Below are 22,242 nucleotides of genomic sequence, written 5' to 3'. Positions count from 1 at the left end.
TTTTCATTGTTTTGCTATTACATCAAATCATCAATCCTTGATGTTTAAAATGGTTTATATTGTTGGATGGCAAAAGACTTGTGAGTGACTTATACATTAAAACACCATTTAATAAACCAGAAGCAAAAAAAGTAGCTTATTCATTTATGTTATGCTCAAAATAAGATCTAACAATTTATCTGAAAGTTAAAACATTTGTAGTTTTACAGGTTTAAAGCTACTAAACGTTGTGCTCTGATTTTGAGATGTGTCTCTCATATTTGTATTGCTTGCTAGTGGATCTCAAAAAGAATAATTCTGCAGCTTACCAGCAATGTGCAGATCCTGGATTTAAGAAGTGAAATTGCATATACAGAAAAAAATTTCTAAAAAGGGCTGCAGTGTTAAAATACAATAATGCATGAGGTGAAATATCTTGAAGAGTTATGATTTTATATATCACTCATGACAAACTGTCACCACAAATAGTGGATTATGAACAAGAAAGTAGCTCCTGCCTGCACATATTTCTCTTTCAGAATACTCTGATTAGCTGCAGGTACAAAGGAGTCAGCTCTCAGTGCTTCTTGAATGCATGCAGCATGAAAGCCTTAAATAAAACTGCTGAAATCCACTCAGTGGTGAACCATATCTTTTCCTTTTCCAAGGCTCATCCTAATGAAAAAGCATGTCAGCGGTATCCCAGAATGCAATTTAGTTGCACTTTGTCCATTGCACTTTGCATTTTGTCCTTGGTTAACATTTTCTCATTTAATTCTTCCAGTTTTTGGATTCCCTAGACAGTGGTAGCCTTAGGGTTGTTGGGGCCCTGAGCAAGAAAGTCATGTAGGGACCCTTCGGAGCCTAATTTTAACGAGCTATATGCTTGTCACTTGCAACATCCAAGTAAACACTAGACATTTGCACAGGAGATGTTCCAATATTGCTGTTTTAATATTTTGAGGCCAATATTCAAACAAAGTAGAACTTATCCTGGATATTCCCCCCCCTTTCAGTTTCCGCTCGGCCCGGCCATCCCTCACCCTCCTCCCGCCTGTCTTATCCCTTTCTCCTCCCTGCCCCCTGTCACCCTTTCGTTTCCGCGTCACCCGGCCGCCACCCTTCCCTAATTTCCCCCCCCTTTTTTTTACACCCTCTGAAGTAACTATTTCCCAGTTTTACCGCCTTCTCCAACTTTCGACGTCTCCGTAATTCTACGTAGTTAAATGACACCTATACAGTTCTCCTGTACATAGTATCCCCCTATTCTTTTTGTATTCTCCCCTTACCTCCTTCTAACTATGCTTTCCCCTTCCCCTCCTACCCCTTGCCCACCCTCCCCCTCCTCTCCCCCCCTTTTTTCCCCCCCTCAATTCGGCTCCCATGGCTTCATTTTTTTTTGTACTATTTTATTTGTTCACTTTGTTATAACGTTACATTGTTATATTATATTGTTATATTGTTTCATTGTATCCCCCACCTGAGTTCTTTGTAAACCGGCATGATGTGCTTCACGAATGTCGGTAAATAAAAGTTAATAAATAAATAAATAAATAAATAAATATTCAGCAGGATAAATGTCCCACTGAGTATCTCTGATTAAAGTTGTTTGGCTACCTTTAACAGGATAACTTTAAACCTAATCGGCTATCTTTTTAATATTATCGGTTAAGTTGAAAGTTATCTGGCCTCATGGGGCCGGATAACTTTCGTCTTAACCCTTAACTGGCTGTTGTGACCGTCGCTGCCCGACATCTCCACTACGCCCACTTTACCACTTTGGCGACTCCTTCTTTGCCTGTTGGAAGTTTGGCTGCCGCGGCGTCATCGTGCCGTTCTCCTCCGGCGTCCGCGGACTGGCTATACGCCGCACTCCGCCATGTTTCCCAGCAGCCTAAGGGCGCGTGCGCGGCGCGGCCCCGACTCAAGTACCAGTGGCGCGAACCTCAGGGGCGTCCCCCTGAGGTGACGTCATCTCCACTGGATATTTAAGGTCTCTGATATCGCTAACTAATCGAGTTAGCAAAGGGTTTCCTTGCTACTCTGCCTCCTCGGACTTATCAGGGTACCCGCTCCTCGGGGGCCTCGCTTTCTCTTTGCCTTTCAGATAGTAGTCTGGATCCGGTACTCGCTCCTCAAGGGCCCACATACTCGGACTTGCTACTGAATATCACTTCTGCCTGGAAGTCATCGCTGCCTACTACACCAGTGAGTTACCATCTCTCTCTCAGAGCGTTCCCTGGAACCAGGTACTCGCTCCTCGAGGGCCTAATCCTTTCCAGCTCCTGGGCTGCTTCTAAGAGACTATTGTGTGAGAGTTACCATCAAGGATCTGCTCCTGAACTCTGCATACCCTGCCTACTCACTATATTCAGTTTCTCTACAGCTCAGTTATCCAGGATTGCTGTTCCAGTATCTGAGGGACTACAGCCCAGCCGGGCTCTTCCAGCTCACTACTGCCACCTCTGGTGGTTCTCTAAAATGGTTTAATAAAAGAACCAGTGTGTGTCTGTCTCCATACTCTGAGCCTGAATGGTGGTCCCTCTCGGGATCTTCCCCCGGGGGCATGGTCATCTGCCACCGGCCCAAGGATCCACCCACAACTACCTCGTACACTAACACTGGCTAATTTTCAAAATAATATAGCTGGTTAAGTAGCAATGGTTTGTTTTGAAAAAAAGAAAAAGTGGTGCACAGGCTTGGCAGCCCGAAGCCACGGCCCCCACGCAATGTTTAAAAAAAAAAGTAACATGCCAATCTGAGACCTCGTTCCACCCCCAAACCCCTCCAGATATTACTAAAAAAATTTAAAAAGTAAGTGTTGGCATCAGTCTCCCCCTCAGCAGTTAGGAATTGTAGAGGAAAGCCCCATCTTGTTCTGCCTCCCTCCCCCTCACTCACCACCTGGTACCTTTGATAACCCCCCTTCAGGGCCAGGATTACAGTGCACTGCAATCCCCGAGGCTTCCAGCATTGCTCCGACAACTGTGCTGGAAGCGTAAATTAACAGTGTTGCTGTCAGAGATTCTTCTGACAGTAATGCTTCCAGAACTGATGTTAGAGCAATGGTGGAAGCTGCTGGGATTGCAGCATAATGTGACTCCAGCAATGAAGGGGGGTTCCTGAAAGGTACCACGTGGAAGGGTTAGGGGGAGAAGAGGATCGGCCTTCATTTGAGACCGTTCCTAACTAGTAAGGGGGTAGGCAGAGGTTGGCACGAACACCTAATACTTTTATTTCTTTAATAATACCTGGAGAAGTTTGAGGGGCAGGATTTCAAACCAGCATGCTACACTTTTTTTTTTTCTAACACTGACGGGTCGATACAGTAAGGCCGCGTTAGAAAGAGTGCGGCAGTGCCGGGCGCACCCTCGTTTGCCCCACGCACTGTTCTGATCACATACCGCTTGATACTCTATTTAAATTGCTTGCAAATGCAAGCTGCGTATGCAAAGCGTTAGGGGAAGCGTTAGGCCCGCGCAACCCATTTTACTGTATAGGCGCTTAATATAGCGCCTATACAGTATCCTGGGTGCGCTGGTACCTGTCATTTCAAATGACATTTGAAATGACAGGCACCAGGAAGTGGATCCCAACTTTAACCCAGGAAAACCTAAAAACCGAAAATCCCCTCCTCCCGAAGCGGCTCGACATGTGCCAACTTACCTTTTGTTGCTTTTCAGCCCCTTCCCTTCTCTGCCGCCCTCCGGAGGGGGCAGCCGGCGGCGAAAGCGGCTCGCAGCGTTCCTCCTCCCCTCGCGCAGGTCCCGGTTCTCCTGGCTCGGCAACAGCAGTACAACAGCTAGGGCTCCATCCGGCTTGCAGCGTTCCTCTCCCCCCCCCCCCCCCCGCGCAGGTCCCGGTTCTGCTGGCTCGGCGTAAAGTGCCCTCTCCGGCACGAGCGAAGCGTTCTTTCGTTGGCCGGAGCGCCCGTCGATTTGGGCACTCCGGCCAATGAAAGCACATAGACGGGCGTGCGTGACGTCACGGCGTGCGTCACGCGCGCCCGTCTATGTGCTTTCATTGGCCGGAGTGCCCAAATCGACGGGCGCTCCGGCCAATGAAAGAAGGCTTCGCTTCGCTCGTGCCGGAGAGGGCACTTTACGCCGAGCCAGGAGAACCGGGACCTGCGCGGGGGGGGGAGGAACGCTGCAAGCCGGATGGAGCCCTAGCTGTTGTACTGCTGTTGCCGAGCCAGGAGAACCGGGACCTGCGCGGGGGGGGGAGGAACGCTGCAAGCCGGATGGAGCCCTAGCTGTTGTACTGCTGTTGCCGAGCCAGGAGAATCGGGACCTGCGCGGGGAGGACCGCTGCGAGCCGCTTTCGCCGCTGGCTGCCCCCTCCGGAGGGCGGCAGAGAAGGGAAGGGGCTGAAAAGCAACAAAAGGTAAGAAAATGTCGAGTCGCTTCGGGAGGAGGGGATTTTAGGTTTTTAGAGGTTTCCTTTTGGGGGAAAGTTTGCCGTCTACCATTACCCCTGCCTCTAACGCAGGGGTAAGGGTAGGCGGTAAGTTAGCAGGTTAAACACGGGGCAAAATGGCAGGGTAAAATAGCGATAGTCGGGGCGCGCGTTACTGTATGGGAGGGAATAGCTAATTTGATCGTTTACATCTGATATACATGCCGCGTGCGGAAGGGGTTACCCGGTGATTTAAAGAGGCGGTAAGGATGGGTTAAAGGGGATTGTGTATCGCAGGAAGGGCTAACACGGTCGGAAAGTGAGTAGAAAGCGGGTTAGGAGCGGGGTAACCACGGCCCCACTTTACTGTATCGAGCTATGAGTGAGGGCCATAGATTCAGGCAGTCAATCCTGTGTACCATTTTTTTTTGTTGAAACAGACCATCGCTACTTAATCGGCTACCTTCTTTTGAACATAGCCATTGAAGGATAAAGTATCCAGGTACACAAGGCTGCTTTCAGACATGCTTGAAATAACAGAATAACTTATTTGGCTACCCGAAATATCAAAGGTAGCCACATAAGTTATTTGGCTAACTTATCCCTGACCCGAACGCCGCTTACTTATTTGGGCTAAATTTAAGCAGACAAGTTCCAGGGATATTCAAAACTCTGCACTTAGCCAGATAACTTGCATGTTATCTGGTAAATGCCTTTGAATATTGACCTCCATGTTTTATAGCTTTATATATACACATCTATATATGCCTTTTTAGTCATATTCTTGCACTTTTTAATAGAAGTAGCAATATTTTTCCAAATTTTAATACATCATCATTACATTTAAAGAGAAGTGAAAGTGTTTTAAAATGTTTCCATCAGAATATTTTCGGCACAGGATATTTGCAGAGAATATAAATATTAACAAAGCCTATTTACACAAATATATTATCAGAGAGTGTCCAAACCAAGAAAGCAGATGGATTTACTCAGTTAAATATGAACACATCATGGTTCTGCTGAAAATTGTTTTAATATTCTTTGGGAGAATTAGATAAATAATCAAGTGTTAAAAGACAAATAGAGCCACTTCCCTGTAAAAAAAAAACTTCACCCATAAATCATTTGTATGAGAATTTAGGACTCCCAGGGGGTCACTTCGTTTACCTTCCACTAAGGCTGCCACCGACTTGCAGCCAGACATCACATGGAGTCTCCTAGGATCCCCAGGTTTGTAGTCTTATTAGGGGACATTAAACTTACTCAGTTTCCCCTTTAGCCAATGTCCCCAAAATGACCATAGCAGGGACAGTGACTTTAATACTAGCGAGCATGTGATCACGTAGGTGCATATGCCGGCGAGCATCCAGAGACACAGCCATTTTATAATATATATGTGTGTATGCGGGCATGGTATCAAACAGGCTGTACACGCATACCTGTGCACACAATTTTATATGAGCACGCGCATATGCGTGCAAATGACACCCTACCATGTAAGGGGAGGGACACTTTAATAGAAACGCGCCAACACAATTACCGGTTACACCACTTCATTCCCAGTTCGCCTAGGTAAGGGACAGGACTTTCTAACCCCCCTATTTAAATAGCCTTCCTTTTCTCCTTTTAACCTCGACCCTTAAAACTCTGCTGACATGCCTATATTTTTTTTGTTTTAGGACTTACATGCCAGCTATAGCAGAAGTAAAGTTACACAGCAGGGGAGCCCGGTGAGCGCAAGGTTTACGCGCTGGTTTCATTCATAGATCCAGAAACGCCCACACCACACCCATGCCACTCCCCTTTTTCTGGACTTTATTTGTACGCGTACCGGGAGATACGCGCATACTCGGGCTGCTTTAAAATCGACTCGGCGCAAACCAGGCCAACATACTCGCATATCTCCTGGCTTTGACGCGTATCAGGCTTTTAAAATTCACCTACTAGTGTTTGGGTGGCAGGACAGACAAGATCTTGTACCCACACCATCTCAGCCTGGGGAGCTTGAAACAAATACCAGACTTGAAGTACAAAGAATCTTAAGAGGCCATTTTCCAAATTTGAACTAGGCCTAAGTGCAGCAGCAAGTGCAAAGAAGCAACATGTTTAGGGTAATGCTTTAAAAAGTACCTAAACATCACACATAATACACATTAAAATCACAACCACCAAATCTGCAAATTATGAATAGTCACTTGCTTGCATTTCCATTTGAGTAGCGTCTCCCTCTTGCAGCGTCCCTTTCTCCAGTTCTGAGAAACCTTCACTCTCTCTTTCACAGAAATTCCAGACACTCTGTAAAAAGAACAGCAATGCAAATAAATGATGCATGAAAGATACTACTAAAGGTCTTTGTTTCATCAAAATGCTAGTAGAGAAACCTGAAGTAAATATGCCCTATTTAAAAGAACCAATTTGCCTACTATATAGGCCGATGTAATAACATGTGCTATGCTGAGCACACATGCTAGCATGTGCATGGGCACACATTTTTTCCATTCATACGCAAATCCAATGTTAATAAAAGGTATTAGCTATTACTTCCCAATGCAGGGAAGTGCATTAGAGCCCTAAGGGCTTAATATAATTTTTTTTAACTCTGGAAATATAACTCCTGGGGCAGAGGTGGCATAAAGATAGCTCACATGTCCAAAGCTAGTCGTGCTAGTAAATGGGGCTGCAGCAGGGTGGTCCCAGATCTGGAGTTCTTGGTGTGGGGGTCCTGGCCCTGGATCTCGTGTCTATGGTGGACCACCGTGCCTAGGAACCCCAGGTCCGGAACCATTCTGGGACAGCACCATGGACTGACCCTAGGCCCAGAAACATGAACAAACTTTACTCCACCTCTGTCCCAGGAGTTAAATTTCCACGCCCAAAAACTGGGCTAAGCATTGGAGAAGCCAAGCCCGAGATGCTGAGTCAGAGACCCTCTGTCTTGGGATCCCGGAGTCAAAGATGCAGAATTGTGTGGGCAACTGTATCATTATGCAAACTCTTTGAAGAAAGGACTCACAAAAGCACAATTTTCATATTATGCTGCATTCGCTATATATCCAACTGTCTATTGCTGTCACCTCATGCTTCTCTGGATTTGCATTAAGACCTAAGAAAACAGCTGGCAGCAGTACTACCTACCAGGAAAGAACAACATAACAGCAGCTTGATGGGGGGGGGGGGGGGGGGGGCAGGCCCAATGCAGTGAACCAGAGAAGCATAAGGCAACCAGCAATAGCATACAGCAAGTGCAGCACGATGATGATAATTGTGCTACTATAAGTGCTTACCTAAAGACCTTTAGTAACTACAGACTGTTGCATATACAACAATTTTGCACACAGTGGTGACAACTGTGCCTGATCGAAGGAAAGCACTTTTTTTTTTAACTTTACGCCCATCTACTGTGCCTTTTCAGCTGTTTTATGCATATAAATCATATTTTATGCACAGAAAAGATTTGTGCATACAAATGTTTTATATGTATTATGCATATTTTTGTATCAGTGCACTTCTTTTTTCTTTATACAGCAGTAATTTCCATGTCATGTGTGTAAAGTGCTGAATTTCAGCACACATTTTTTATGAATGTCTTATTACATCAGCCCAACAGATTATCAACACTGGGCCTTATCTAATAAAGGCTTTTTCCATAGGCACAGAATGGAAAATGGGGAAATGTCATTTTTCAATAAGGCCGATACCTCATTGAATTTATTTATGAATAGCTTTCTAGTTTTTACAATAAAATCTTTCAAAGCAATGTATAAAACAAACAAAAACTTCAAATTACAATAAAATTGAATCAAGTTTAATACATAAATACATATTGTAAAAATAAACATGAATCTCAATACTGCATGCTGGAACGTCGAATAAGGATTGCTGATTTCTAAACTTAGAGCATATATATATTCATTATATGTTGGAGCATCCTTAGGGTCATTTTCATCCATAAATTCCCAGATTTTTCCCCAAAGGTGACAATTGGTTTAAACAGATATTCACCCTAATTTTAGGCAAATTAAAAAGCTGTTGCAGAGCTGCAGATGCGGCATTTCAAGGCCTCTAACCAAAGCTGGAAGCCAGTGTGGGCCAAAGCATATGCTGTGTTTCAAGTCCTGTGTCCCCCCCCCCCCCCCCCCACACCAGTGAAAGCAGTCACCCTCCAGTGCCACCCTTGCTGTGTTTCAAGTCCCACCTCCTCCCCTGGCCAAGCAGCCAAAGTGCCTGCTCGCTGTGCCACAAATACATTTGAAGCGGGCCCTGTCCACCAGAAGCACTTTCCGGCAGGCTCCCTGGCCCTGCACAAAAGCAGAAGTGCAGTGCTGCAGCGCACAGGAGCCTCAGAAAGCCTGCTGCCAGAGAAAAGAGGAGAAGCCTGGAGTCACCAACGGTAAGGATGAATGCTATTGTAGTGCAGGAAGGAGAGGGAGATTCTCGGAGATGGTGAGGACATGCTAGGTAGGGGATGGGGATAGAGCTGGGGATGGGTGGGAGAATCTGCTTAATATTTTATTGTCCTGGCTTCTGTCCTCCAAAATATATCCTGATATTTATTCAGAAAAATTAGTCATTTTTTTCAACTGCTTTTCTCCTGTTTTTGTTCTTGACATAATAAACCACGATAAATTCTCGGGAAAAATAAAAAACAAAAATGAAGGACCCTACGCATCCTGTGGTTTCCACTGCTGCAGAGGGACATTTTTTTTTTTTTTTTTAGCAATTATGCATCCATTGCCATGTGGAGAACCTGAATTCAATTCCTCAGTCAGGCCTTCAGCTCCCTGACAGGCCGATACAGTAAAAATCGCAGGCGAGCGGGCAAGCGCCCGCTCTCCCGGTGCGCACACAGACCACTCTCCTGTGCGTGCGATTCAGAAAAAAAAATTATTCAAATTAGGGCCCGTGTTAAAAAGAGGCGCTAGGGACACTAGCGCATCCCTAGCGCCTCTTTTTGGACAGGAGCGGCGGCTGTCAGCAAGTTTGACAGCCGATGCTCAATTTTGCCGGCGTCGGTTCTCAAACCCGCTGACAACCACGGGTTGGGAAACCGGACGCCGGCAAAATTGAGCGTCCGGTTTTCAACCCGCGAGCCGATTTTAAATTATTTTTAACTTTTGGGACCTCTGACTTAATATCGCCATGATGGTGCCGGCAGAAATTAACGCCTACCTTTGGGTTGGCGCTAATTTCCAAAAGTAAAATGTGCGGCTTGACTGCACATTTTACTTACTGAATTGCGCGGGAATAACTAACAGGGCCATCAACATGCATTTGCATGTTGCGGGCGATATTAGTTTCGGAGGGATTGGATGCGCGTTTTTGACTGAATAAGGGGTAAAGCTAGCGCGTCGAAAATGCACGTCCAAACACCGGAGCGCACTGCACTGTATCAGATTGTGAGTCAGCTGGGGCCCAGGATGCTGTGTTCAAAGCCCCTGGAGCAGAGGGAGTCCCAGTCATCATGCAACAGTGTCACCTAGTGGTTGAATTTAGGACCCAAGACTGCAGTGTTCCAGGAGGAGCCCAACTGCATAGTCCTCTGCCAAAGACTGTCACTGCAAAACTTGGGAAAGGACATAAAATAGGGACACAATTCCCAGATATTTGTGAATGAAGGTTTATGGTACTTTAGCCCACCAGAGGCAAGTTCCAACTGAGGTGGAAGCCTAAAGAAGCAGAAGAAAATGGTCAGGCAGGCAAAAAAAATAAAAAATGTATACCCTGAAAGTTCCTACCTTTTCACTCTTGTGCTTCAATACATCTTCCTTAAGAAGTCTGAAAGCCCAGGAATAGCATAATGTGCTGCCATGCGAGTAACCAGTTTTATTCTCAAACCTAGTTCTGTTCCTTGGGTCTATCAGGACTAGGTATTGTGCAGATGCAACTTTTAAAGCCCCCATGAGAGTCCCAGCCATGTATTTCATAATACCCATTGGTTGGCTTAGAAGTGCACTTATTATTATATTTATGCCGGGGTCCTGGAGGGATCGTAGTCTGTACCTCTGAGCCACAGGACTTCCACTCTGATAGCTGGACCAGAACAGAAGGGGTGACAGAATTTTAAAAAATAGAAAGAAAATGCCAGGTGGCTGCAAATGAAGACTCCTAGTACAATAGCCAGCTTGGATCAGAGGAACTGCCACAGTTCTTATAGTGGCAATGTGGAAAACTTTCATCCATGTATAATGAAAGCCTATACTATACCCTCAGAGGGTGCTGCAGCACCCCTTGGTTCAATACCTATGATTTACATTTTGCTGGAAACCCCAACAAATATGAGGAAACTGCTGGCCAAAGCAAGAGAGACATCTGAATAATTAAACTTGTTTATCAATCAGCCAAGCCAACTGGATCACACCGAGGCCTTGTTAACAGATCGTTATGATTAATGGAGGTCTTAAGGAGCTGCTAATTTTAACTTATTTTTGTAACACCTAAGGAGTTGGGTACTTTTTTTTTTTTTTTTTTAAAGTATTCAAAGAGTGTCAGACATCCCAGGCTACAGCTGCTGCATCAAAACACATTCAGGTGCCCAGAATAGAATAGGTTCACCATACTGAGTCTGCAAACTGGACCTCTACAGGTGTTAGGTAGCTTTGGCTTTCTGTCTGCTTAGACAGGTCTCAAGAAAGTGAAGCAATAAAGTACCTTTATAAACAAAACGGTTTTAGATTTCTCAGAAGCGTAGTACAAGCAAAATACCAGAAAAAGAAGGGGAAAAAAAAGAAAATATTAAAAGACAACTGCAGGGGCCCACTGAACCTCAACAGAACCACAAGAAACTCTCCAATCTATTTCCCAAGAAGGGTTATAGTTGTAAAAAAGGACAGACCACTAAAAAATAATTAGTCTCCTGTATATAAACATCCCACATGGCTGTTAATGCATGTAAGAATCTCTAACCTGGCCTGAGGGCCTGCCTAGATTTCCATTTTCCCAGCCTTTTTCCATAGCCTAGGGCTCATTTTTCTCTCCTTGTTTCTCGTCTACATTTTCCGGCACTTAGTGACCATTATAATTTGACTGCATTCCTGGGCACCTGACCTATTCTCAAAAAAAAAAAAAAAAAAAAAAAAAAAGCTTTTTGGCCCTTGAAAATCTCTGCCAGCGGTGGGTCTATGATCACTAAAGCCAGAACAGATAATAATTTAAGGCCTTTTTAACCAATCAGGCCAAAGATATGTTTCTGCAATCTGCATAAGTTCCCAACCACAAAACTAAGGTCCAGCAGAGCCACATGTATTCTGACATCAATGTAAGAATGCACTGCAGCAAAAATAGGTCATATCCAGCCTGGATGTCGCTGTAAATTCAGCATCCGTTTTCTTAACCTGACCACCGGCAGATTTTCTGTTATTTTTTTTCACATTGCTGTTTTCTGGGTTTCCTCCGACTTAATATTGCCATGATATTAAGGCGGAGGAACCTCAGAAGAGGAGAAGTTACTACTTACCTGATAACTTCCTTTTCTTTAGTACAGACAAGTGAATCCAGAACCAGTGGGTTATGCACCACTACCAGCAGATGGAGATGGAGCAAAGTTGACATCACGGTATATATACCCCTGCAGTGACATCAGCCTGCCAGTATTCTCTGCAAAAGCCAACTGTGACAAACTAACAAAACTTGATTATTAACAGATGACCATTTCAGCCCTCAGCTAACAGGAAAACACTGAGCTCAGACAAAGAATGTATTAACACTAGTCTAGGGACTGGAGCAACACTTACCAGTAACCCCTGGAACACGCAGCCACGCAGGACGACAATAGCACAACCATCCGGCAGCCAAGGGTGGGAAGGTGGATTCACCTGTCTGTATTAAAGAAAAGGAAATGATTAAGTAAATGGTAATTTCTCCTTTCTGACAGGTGATTCCAGAACTAGTGAGATGTACCAAAGCTACTCCAGAACAGGGCAAAAGGCTGCCCGCGGTCCAGTTAAAACCACACGTGCGAAGGTTGCGTCCTCCGGGCCTGCACATCCAGATGATAATGCCTGGCAAAGGTATTTGAGGACTATGTCGCGGCTTGGCAAATTTCGATGGAAGACAACAATTTAACCTCCGCCCATGATACTGCCTTAGCCCTAGTGGAATAAGCCCTAACTTGACTAGGCAATGGCTGCTCAGCATCCATATCTACCTTCTTAATCCAGTAGGCTACTGTAGCACATGACGCCATTTGCACTGTTTACTTCCACCATGGAGAACAAACAGGTGATCCGTCTTCCTGAGAGGTTTAGAAACCTCCAAATATCTCAACACATGCCTCTTGACATCCAAGGGCCGTAACAGGCGATATTCCTCCGCATCACTTTCCCTGTCCAAAGACGGCAGGGAAATGGACTGATTCAAGTGAAAATCCGAGACCACCTATGGCAAAAAGGAAGGAACATTACGCAGCTATATTGCCCCGGAGTCACTTGTAGAAATGGCTCCCAGCAAGACAAGGCCTGCAGTTTTGAGATTCTACGTGCAAAACAAATTGCCACAAGAAATACCAGTTTCAAGGTCAGTAACCTCAAGGAAAGGTTACGCAGTCAAAAACTAGGGCCCGCTAAAAAGTGCAAAACTAGAATAAGACGCCACAAGGGTACCGGCAACCACAAGGGAGGATGAAGATGCTTCACTCCTTTCAAGAAACGGGCCACATCTGGATGAGCATACAAGGGCCACCGTTCATCTGACCTATGAAACAGGCAAGAGCCGCCACCTGTACCTTTAAAGAATTAAGGGACAACCATTTACTCAATCCATCCTGCAAAAAAATCCAAATGAGCGGGATCTTAACCGAACAAGGAAGAACCCCTGTTATCTTCACACCAAGCCTCAAACACTCGTCAAACCCGCACAAGGGCTAAAGGAAGTGGAGAACTTTCTCGCTCGCAGCAAGGTGACAATCACCACAGTAGAATATCCTTGCTTCAGCAACCAAGCCCTCTCAAGGGCCATACCGTAAGACAAAATTGAGTCGGATCTTCATGAAGAACAGGTCCCTGCCATAGCAGATCCCTGTGCGCCGAAAACCGGAGGGGAGAGTCCACCAGGAACCTTCTCAGATCTGCATTCCACGGTCTCCTGGGCCAATATGACACCAGAAGCACCATCCATCTGTGACTTTCGATCTTTCAAATCATTCTGCCCAACATGGGCCATGGGGGAAAAGCATACAGCAGCTTGCCCTCCAGCCACTCCTGCACGAGGGCATCGATGCCCAAGGACTTTGAATCTCTCCTGCAACTGAGAATCGAGAAGTCGCCAGCAGGTCTAGAAACAGAAGGCTCCAGTGATACACTATCAGCTGAAATGCCTAGTTTGACAATTCCCATTATCCTGGATCCAGACTCTGTCTGCTGAGAAACTCTGCTCTTACATTGTCTTTTCCTGCAATGTGTGAGGCTGAGATCTCCTGAAGATGCACTTCCGCCCATTCCACAAGTTAGACTATTTTCTGCAACACTTGCTGGTTTTTTGTTCCTCCCTGCCAATTGTTATAAGCCACTGTCGTTGCATTGTCCGACATTATCCAGATCGCTCAACCCTGCAACCGGTTGCCAAACCGCAAGCATTCCAATTGGACGGCACGGGCTTCCAGGCAATTGATGAACCAGAGAGACTCTTCTGAATCCAGCACCCTTGCGCTGACAGCTCCTGACAGTGAGCTCCCCAACCCAGGAGGCTCGGATCTGTTATGAGTAATAGCCAGTCCAGTGAACTTAGGGAAACCCCTTTCTTAGATGATCCCTTGCAACCACCACTGCAGGTAAGTGCAGACCTCCATCGGTAGGTGAAGCCGAACCAAAATCCTGAGACTGAGGGTTACAATGAGTAAGAAGAGAGCACTGAAGAAGATGCACATGCACCCTCGCCCACGGCACCATCTCCAGGGTCGCTGCCATCAATCTGAGCACCTGTAACTAGATCCACACTATCAGGCATATTGTGTTCATCAAAAGTCGCAGCTGCACCAGCAGCTTGTGAATATGGCCCTCCAGCAGAAACATCCTTCCTTGCTTCGTGTCGAACTGAACACCGAGATACTCTAGTGAATGAGATGATGAAGATTGCTCTTGGCCAGGTTCACCACCCAACCTAGCTCCTACAACAAGGACATCATCTTGCACAACACCCAGAGGCTCTCTTCCAGAATTCTGGCCCGAATCAGTCAGTCGTCCAAGTATGGGGGTACTAGAATCCCATCATTTCTCAATTCTGTCACCACTACCACTATAACCTTGGAAAAAGTTCTGGATGCAGTGGCCAAACCAAAAGGTAGCGCTCAAAACTGATAATGGCCTTTAAAGGACAGCTTCTTAAGGTTAGACTTGGAAATTGCATCGGTCAACCAATTTCTCAGCCATAACCGATGCCTGGCCGCTAATACCGAAGCCACCACTCTGGCTGAAGTGCAGACCAAATCGCAGCCCGCATCTGCCAAAAAAGCAGTTGCTGGTTCCATCACTGCCCTGGAATTCAAACCAAATTCATAGACCCCCCTGAGAGAAAAGCAAACAAGAATGAGCCACCAGGGAACAACAAGAATCTATCTGCAAATTCATTGCCATTGTTTCAAAGGTATGCTTAAGGATGGCCTCAATTCTCCAATCCTGTGCATCCTTCAAGGCTGCTACCCCTTCTATGGGAATAGTCGTCTGCTTGGTAACAACACACACAAGCGTATCCCCTTTTGGAAAGTGCAATTGATCTCACGCAGCTGGGTCCAGTCCTTCCAAGACTCGTCCCCTCTGAAATTAGCTTTGGGGGCGCCCCACTCAAGATCAATTCATTCTTGAATGGCCTCCTTAATAGGGAAGAAACATAAGGCTTTACGCAAAGAAATCAAAATGTGATTTTTTTTTTTTGGCTCAGACATGGATTCAGCCCCAGGTACTTCCAGCATCTTCAATGTCTGGGAAATCAGGGCCGGTAACTCATCTCTATGAAAGAACCGCAACATATTTCTATATGGCTCCAGTCCAGGAGGAATTTCCCCATCCTCCAGGGAGTAAGGATCTGCTTTATCATCCATGCCATCTGGGTTCCTAACAGGAAGACCAGCAGCCAATCTAGGCATACTCCGACGCTTATCCACAGCACCAGGCATGTGGGACTTCACTGCCTGTGACCCTAACCTGTTAAGATTGGCCTGGGTTGAAGACTGTGGCCTGAAGAAAAGACTGCAGTTCTTGAAAAAAAAATTCTCCTTCTAAAACTTAAAGCAAATCTCTGATGCATGACCACCATCTGCTGGAAACTGAGAATACTGGCAGGCTGATGTCACTGCGTGATGTCAGTTTTGCTCTGTCTCCATCTGCTGGTAAAGGTGCATAACCCACTGGTTCTGGATTCCCTGTCTGAATGCTAAGAAAGTAGTATTTTCTGCTTTTCTGGTAAACTTTTGGGGCTTCTCAACGCCAGCTACGAGACTGGCATTAATTTTTGAAGGTTGAAATGTGCATGCTGAGCGCACATTTATTTTTTACATAAGGGGATACTAGTAAATAGCCACATCAAATTGGCATTTACATGTGATGAGCTTATTAGCTATGCGCTGGTTTGGACACGCATTTTAGATTCACTAATCCCCTTATTGCATAAGGGGTTATAGACACGTCCAAAATGTGCGTCCAACCACAGGTTAACCTATCCACTAGCCTGAGTACACTGTATTGGATCATCCTGAGTGTTCTGATGATCATGGGGCCTAGCAAGGTGACATCAGTAGGAAAAGTTTCAGGGATTTCCTCCTCTCAAAACAGTGTCAGAGCCATGTCCTGTAAGCATGCCTTGAAACTTCCCTCTTCAGACAAAAGAAAAAATAATAGTTTAAAATGCAACTATGCTTTTTACAGTACTTATTCTTAAATTCCAGATTATTTTGGCGAAAATCGAGTATTGGCCCTAGTGTTGGAACCAGTTCTCCCACTCATAGCATTGTTCTTTTGGGACAATTAGTTTCATCTTACAATGTTTGACTTAAGACACAGTTTTCAGGAGCCAACTGTATCTTAAGTCTGAGGACTTCCTGTATTCCAGATTCAATTTCCTCTCCAGCACCATTAGATTCTACTGAAAGCACTCATTGTTATTGCAGTAGATTCATTCTTTTGCAAATCTCTCCACTTTCAGATATCCTATAACAATTGAGAAAATGGAACATCACAGCCAGAAGAAATTAGCTTCACGTTTCACAGAAACATAGAAAATGACAGCAGATAAGGAACACAAGGTGCAATATTACACCGCTTATTTTATTTCAAGCTCTTCCCTATTAAAATCCAAATGAAAAAAAAAATGTAATTTTCCAAAAGTAATAGCATTTTTGGTTGGAGAATTCCATCTTTAATCACTTCCCTTGTCCGCTATAAGGCAAGTTCACATTTGAATGGAATACCAAGTGTGGCCATTCAGATGACAAATGTACATCAACTAGAGGGTCTACAGTTTAAAGTGAGCATTAATCAATGATTGAATATTGTTCTGTAGTATAAGATGGTCAGGAAAGAGACAATTTTTATTTCATTTTAGTTTTTTTCCTCCAGTTTATGTTTTATACAGTTAACTATGTCCTCTAGATTGGTATGATGACATCAATAGCATCTGAAGAGAACAAGTTGCTGCTTTCAGAAAAAGGTTCTACTTAAATATCAGCAAACTCGATATTTCAACCAGGAGCATCGAATAAACCACTATAAACAAATTTAAAATGTAAACTAACTAAATTAAATTAAATGCTGAACCTGAGATATCCACTTCACAATGAGGCACAAGGAAGAAAACAATCCGGTCATACCACTTTCTAATCAGTGGTAAAGAATTCTAAATATTGTTGTTTACCTTTTTTAATAGACTGAATGCAAACAAGTACTTTCAAACAAGTAATACTATGCCTAGATAGCACAAACAATCAAAATTCAGAGTGCTGACTGGTACAAAAGTTTAGTTTTTCTTTAAGCTGGCTTTAGGAAGAGGTCATATGAAATGTAGATTTCCAAAATGCAAGCCTACAATCAGGCACCAGTGAACTGCTTTGTCATTAGACCTTTTCCATCCTTACCAAAAAACAATCTTCTATTTATTTGATCAGATTTATGCGCCACCTTATTTCTTCACAAGATCTAAGCGACGAACAAAACATAAAACATATAACAAAGACAATAATGAAAAAAACATCACCATAAAAATATACATATATTAACACAAGATAAGAGCCCTGCATAAAAATAAGTTGCAGCCTGAAGCAACTTAATAATGATCACAGACCCTTGAGCAATCATTAAAACTGATCAATTGCAGACCCATCAAGGAAAAGGTGCTAGAAAAAAAGTAGTCTTGCAACTTTCCCAGAAGATCAAACAGTTACTGATGGTTCTCATTTCCCTTGGAAGCAAATTCCAAAATGAAGAACCCACAAATGGGGGAAGCCCTTTTTCTGTACAGCTATATTTCACACCTGATACCACAGAGGAGACTAAAAGAATATCGTTAGCTAAGCACAGAATTCTTATAGGCTTATACAGGTCCAATTTAAGTATTTAGGCTCTGCCCCAGTCACAACTTTGTAGACAGGTACAAAACTTAGATTGTAAGCCCTCTGTGGATAGGGAAATACCTACAGTACCTGAATGTAAACCGATGTGATATCTCAGATCGAATGTCAGTATATAAAAATAATAAAGAAATAAAGAAATTTTAAAAGTTAGAGGGAGCCAATGCAGCTTCTCCAAAGCTGGAGTAACATGTTCATATATCTTTACGCTTGTCAAAACCCGAGCTGCCATATTCCATACAAACTGCAATCTAGCAATTTGTTTATTCGCTAACTCCATGAAAAGCGCCTTGCAGTAATCAAACTGACTCAAAATCAAAGCTTGAATCACCGTAGTCAGACATTTAGTAGGCAAATAAGGGCATACATTCAAAACTATCTGCAAGTGAAAAAAAGAATGTTTTCACAAAATTGTTAATGTATGAATGCATCAAGAGCACAGAGTTCACAGTAATCCCCAAAATCTTAACTTTGGATTTAAGCCCCAATTGGATACCCATCCAACTATACCTTGTGCAGCTCAAAGATCACAAATTGTATTTTTTTTTAATCCAAAACAAATCCCATCTTCTGCGCATTCAAAATGAATATATTTTCTAACAAAAACAAGACATATGCCTTGGAAATCACCTGCACTCTAAATCTGCTTTGTATATATCCCCCCTGGCCTCCTAGACCTCAACCCTTTCTCCCTGATTGAATTTATTTCTGAAAACATCAATATCAAAATCCCAGCCATTATACTAGGAGACTTCAATCTCCATGTAGACTCCTCCCCCCTCTCATCGTCCTGTGAAACCTTTCTTAACTCACTCCACGCCATTGGCTTTATACAACTCATCTCTTCCCCTACCCATAAAGCCAGACACACCCTAGACCTTATTTTCATTAATTCTTGCATCCAGTCACCTAAGAATTTTAACTGGGAAAAGTAAAAAAGAACATATCACTGAAACCTTAATAGAATTACACTGGTTACCCATTGAACAAAGAATACATTACAAAACTTTATGCACCATTCATAAATTAATACACGATGAAAAAGCAGAGTTGCTGAACACAGCCCTCTGCTTACATACCCCCCACAGAAATCTAAGGTCAGCAAACAAAGCACTGCTAACTATTCCGTCAGTCAAAACAGCCAGATTAACACAAGTAAGGGACAGGGCCCTATCCCTAGCAGGACCGATAATATGGAACACCATGCCGGTAGAAATCAGATTGGAAAGAGACATCAAAACATTCAGAAAAAAATTAAAAACATGGCTATTTAAGCAAGCATACCACAAAGAGAATCAAGAGTAGAACCCAGGGAACTGTTAGGTGCGGTCAAGCAAACACCCACACAAACACACTCCTTCCTTCTTAAAGTGTGTCTTCTCTCCTATATTCTAATTTCTTCCTCTATCTCAAACAACAAAGAACTAAAGTTAAATAACACCAAACTTTTAGCAAAGTTAGAAAAACTAGACTTGACTTATAACACTCACCAAATAGTATTTATTATGATATAATGTTACAGTATTTTGGATGGCACCTGTTTAAGAGTTAGAATTCTAGACACTTTACTCAACATAGTTTTTTGTGCCTTATTGTGAACCGTTGTGATGGCACCCGCTTAACGACGGTGTAGAAAAGATTTTAAATAAATAAATAAATAAATAAATAAATAAATAAATAAATAACACATCCTCATGCACCCCTGTTCCCTGGTCAGACCATTCCCTCATCGAAACCCTACTCTCTATAAATGCCCCAATCTTGTGCAACCCTGCACAAAATGCCACCATTGTCTTTAGAAAATCCTGCTCCAGCGAGGACCTTATCTCAGCCTTCTCCACCTCTCTGTCCAAACTCGACTGCACCAATCCTCAAACTGCACTTGCCTGTGGAGCAACCTCACCCTTGACATTGCAAACGACTTATGCCCAGTCATCAGCCGAGACTTGCACTCAACAACAAAAAATAAAAAAAATATGGTACACTACTGAGTTAAAAATAATGAAAAATAATCTCAGACGGAGTGAGAGAATCTGGCGTAAAGACCCCTCACCCCTACATGCTTCCATCTTCAAATCTGCCCTGCACTCCTACAGACTCTCCACACTTAAGTCCAAATGTGACTTTTATGCATCTAAAATACATGAATACAAGTACAACCCAAAAACCCTTTTCTCCTATGTTGCGGATCTCACTAAGTCCTCCACTCCTCCCATCCCTGACAACGAAGCTAGTAACAAATGTGATGAACTAGCATTCTACTTCCACAAAAAAATTGCAAACATCCTCCTCAGATTCCCCTTCACCCCACCCCCATTTCTCCTGGTCCAAGCTTAACCACTGCCACCCTTGACCTTACCTCTTCCAAGGAAATTTAATCCATTCTTAAAAAGATTAAACCTGCATCCCACCCCACAGACACCATACCCACCAAAGCACTCCTAACCATTCCTAAAACTATCACCAAATCCCTAGCCGACATCATCAATTGCTCCCTCTCCTCTGGCACAATCCCAGACACCCTCAAACATGCAGTTGTCAAACCCCTGCTCAAAAAACCTTCGCTAGACCCCAATGACCCAACCAATTTTCGTCCTATCTCAAACCTCCTTTTTATTGCCAAAATCATGGAAAAGGCAGTCAATTCCCAACTCATGGATTACTTCGAAAGCAACAATATCCTACACCCTTCACAATTCGGTTTTTGCAAGCACTTTAACACTGAAACCCTCCTACTCACCTTTCCGACCACCTCATCAGAGGCATGGACCAAGGTCACTGCTACTTTCTCGCCCTACTTGACATCTCCTCGGCGTTCGACACAATAAGCCACAACCACCTCATCTCCCGCCTATCTGACATAGGCATCTCAGGCTCAGCCCTCCTTTGGTTTAAATCGTACCTGTCCAATAGACAATTCTCGGTCAAAATAGGCAATGCTGAATCTACTCATTACTCCCTCTCCCAAGGAGTTCCACAAGGTTCCTCCCTCTCATCCACCCTATTCAATATTTACCTCACCCCCCTCTGCCAGCTCCTATCCGACCTTGGCCTCAAATTCTACCTATATGCCGATGACGTCCAAATCATCATTCCAATCCACGACTCCATCTCTGATTCTCTAAAACGCTGGGAGAAATGTCTCGCTTCCATCAACACCCTACTCACGAATCTCCACCTCGCTCTAAACACCTATAAAACCAAATTGCTCTTCATCTCCCAACACCATATCCTCAAACCCTCCCTTGCAAGCGACCCGGCATATAGCTCCATCTCCACTCAGCTCTTCATACGAGACTTTGGTGTCTGGATTGACCAGCAATTGAACCTGAAAAAACATATCAACTCTATCCTCAAGGAAGGTTTCTATAAGCTTAATGTCCTAAAAAAAAAACTAAAACCTTTACTCCATACCCAGGATTTCTGCACAGTCATTCAAGCCACTCTTGCATCCAAAATGGCCTACTGCAACTCCCTAATCCTTGGCCTCCCCTACTCCACCATAAAACCGCTTCAAATGCTCCAAAATGCAGTCGCGAGAATTATCACAAATGCCCGTAAATATGACCACATTACCACTATCCTCAAAGACCTGCATTGGCTCCCGATCCCTTCGTGTATCCTCTACAAAACCTTTACTATTATTCACAAATCCATCTACAGACACAACTCCAACAGGCTTGATGAGCCATTCCATCTCGCACTCTCAGACCATCCCACCAGAGCAACCAACTTAGGAACTCTCCATATCCCATCCCTCAAGAAGGCACACCTCACCTCCACGAGGGACCGAGCCTTCTCTATTGCCGGTCCCACCCACTGGAACTCACTTCCCACAAACCTCCGACTTGAGTCCTGCACCATCAAATTCAAAAATAAAATTAAAGACCTGGCTTTTCAAACAGGCTTACCCAGATTAGACCCCCTGTGTCTTAACCCCTTGCTGCATCAACACGTTACCCGAACCTAGGTGTTAAGGTATGTTTCATTGTTCAACATTATGTTAACATTCCTTGTTAATTTATGTTTCATTGTTTAACAAGTTATATCTATATTTCTGAGCTCTTGTTTGCCAGTTCCCGACTAACCTTCTCTTTGTTCCTTGTAGTCCCATCCCCTGTCCCTGTTTGATGTATGTTCTACCTCAGTTCAGATGTAAACCGGTTTATTTAAATAAATAAACTAAATTTATTCAAAACAATAATTCCCGCCCGACTCAGGCCGAGTTTCGCCTTTCGGCTGCATCAAGGGCTCTTATAGTTATGTACTTTGCAGTTTGTGTGCTCAAACGCACTTGGACAGTGCTAAACAGAATT

The 22,242-nt window shown here is 43.9% G+C and overlaps 1 protein-coding gene across 1 annotated transcript in view; it reads right to left on the bottom strand.

The window, feature by feature from the left end:
* FBXW4 (F-box and WD repeat domain containing 4) overlaps positions 1–22,242 on the bottom strand; it is a 426,456-nt gene that overhangs the window by 389,429 nt on the left and 14,785 nt on the right. Inside the window, exon 2 of the mRNA XM_029610216.1 lies at positions 6,577–6,672. Coding sequence (XP_029466076.1) covers positions 6,577–6,672 — 96 coding nt within the window. The remainder of the gene's footprint in view (positions 1–6,576; positions 6,673–22,242) is intronic.

This window comes from Rhinatrema bivittatum, chromosome 7, assembly GCF_901001135.1.
Source record: "Rhinatrema bivittatum chromosome 7, aRhiBiv1.1, whole genome shotgun sequence".
Classification (NCBI taxonomy): domain Eukaryota; kingdom Metazoa; phylum Chordata; class Amphibia; order Gymnophiona; family Rhinatrematidae; genus Rhinatrema; species Rhinatrema bivittatum.
Note: the sequence above shows the minus strand (reverse complement) of the source record. Positions and strands in the feature narration are given on the sequence as shown.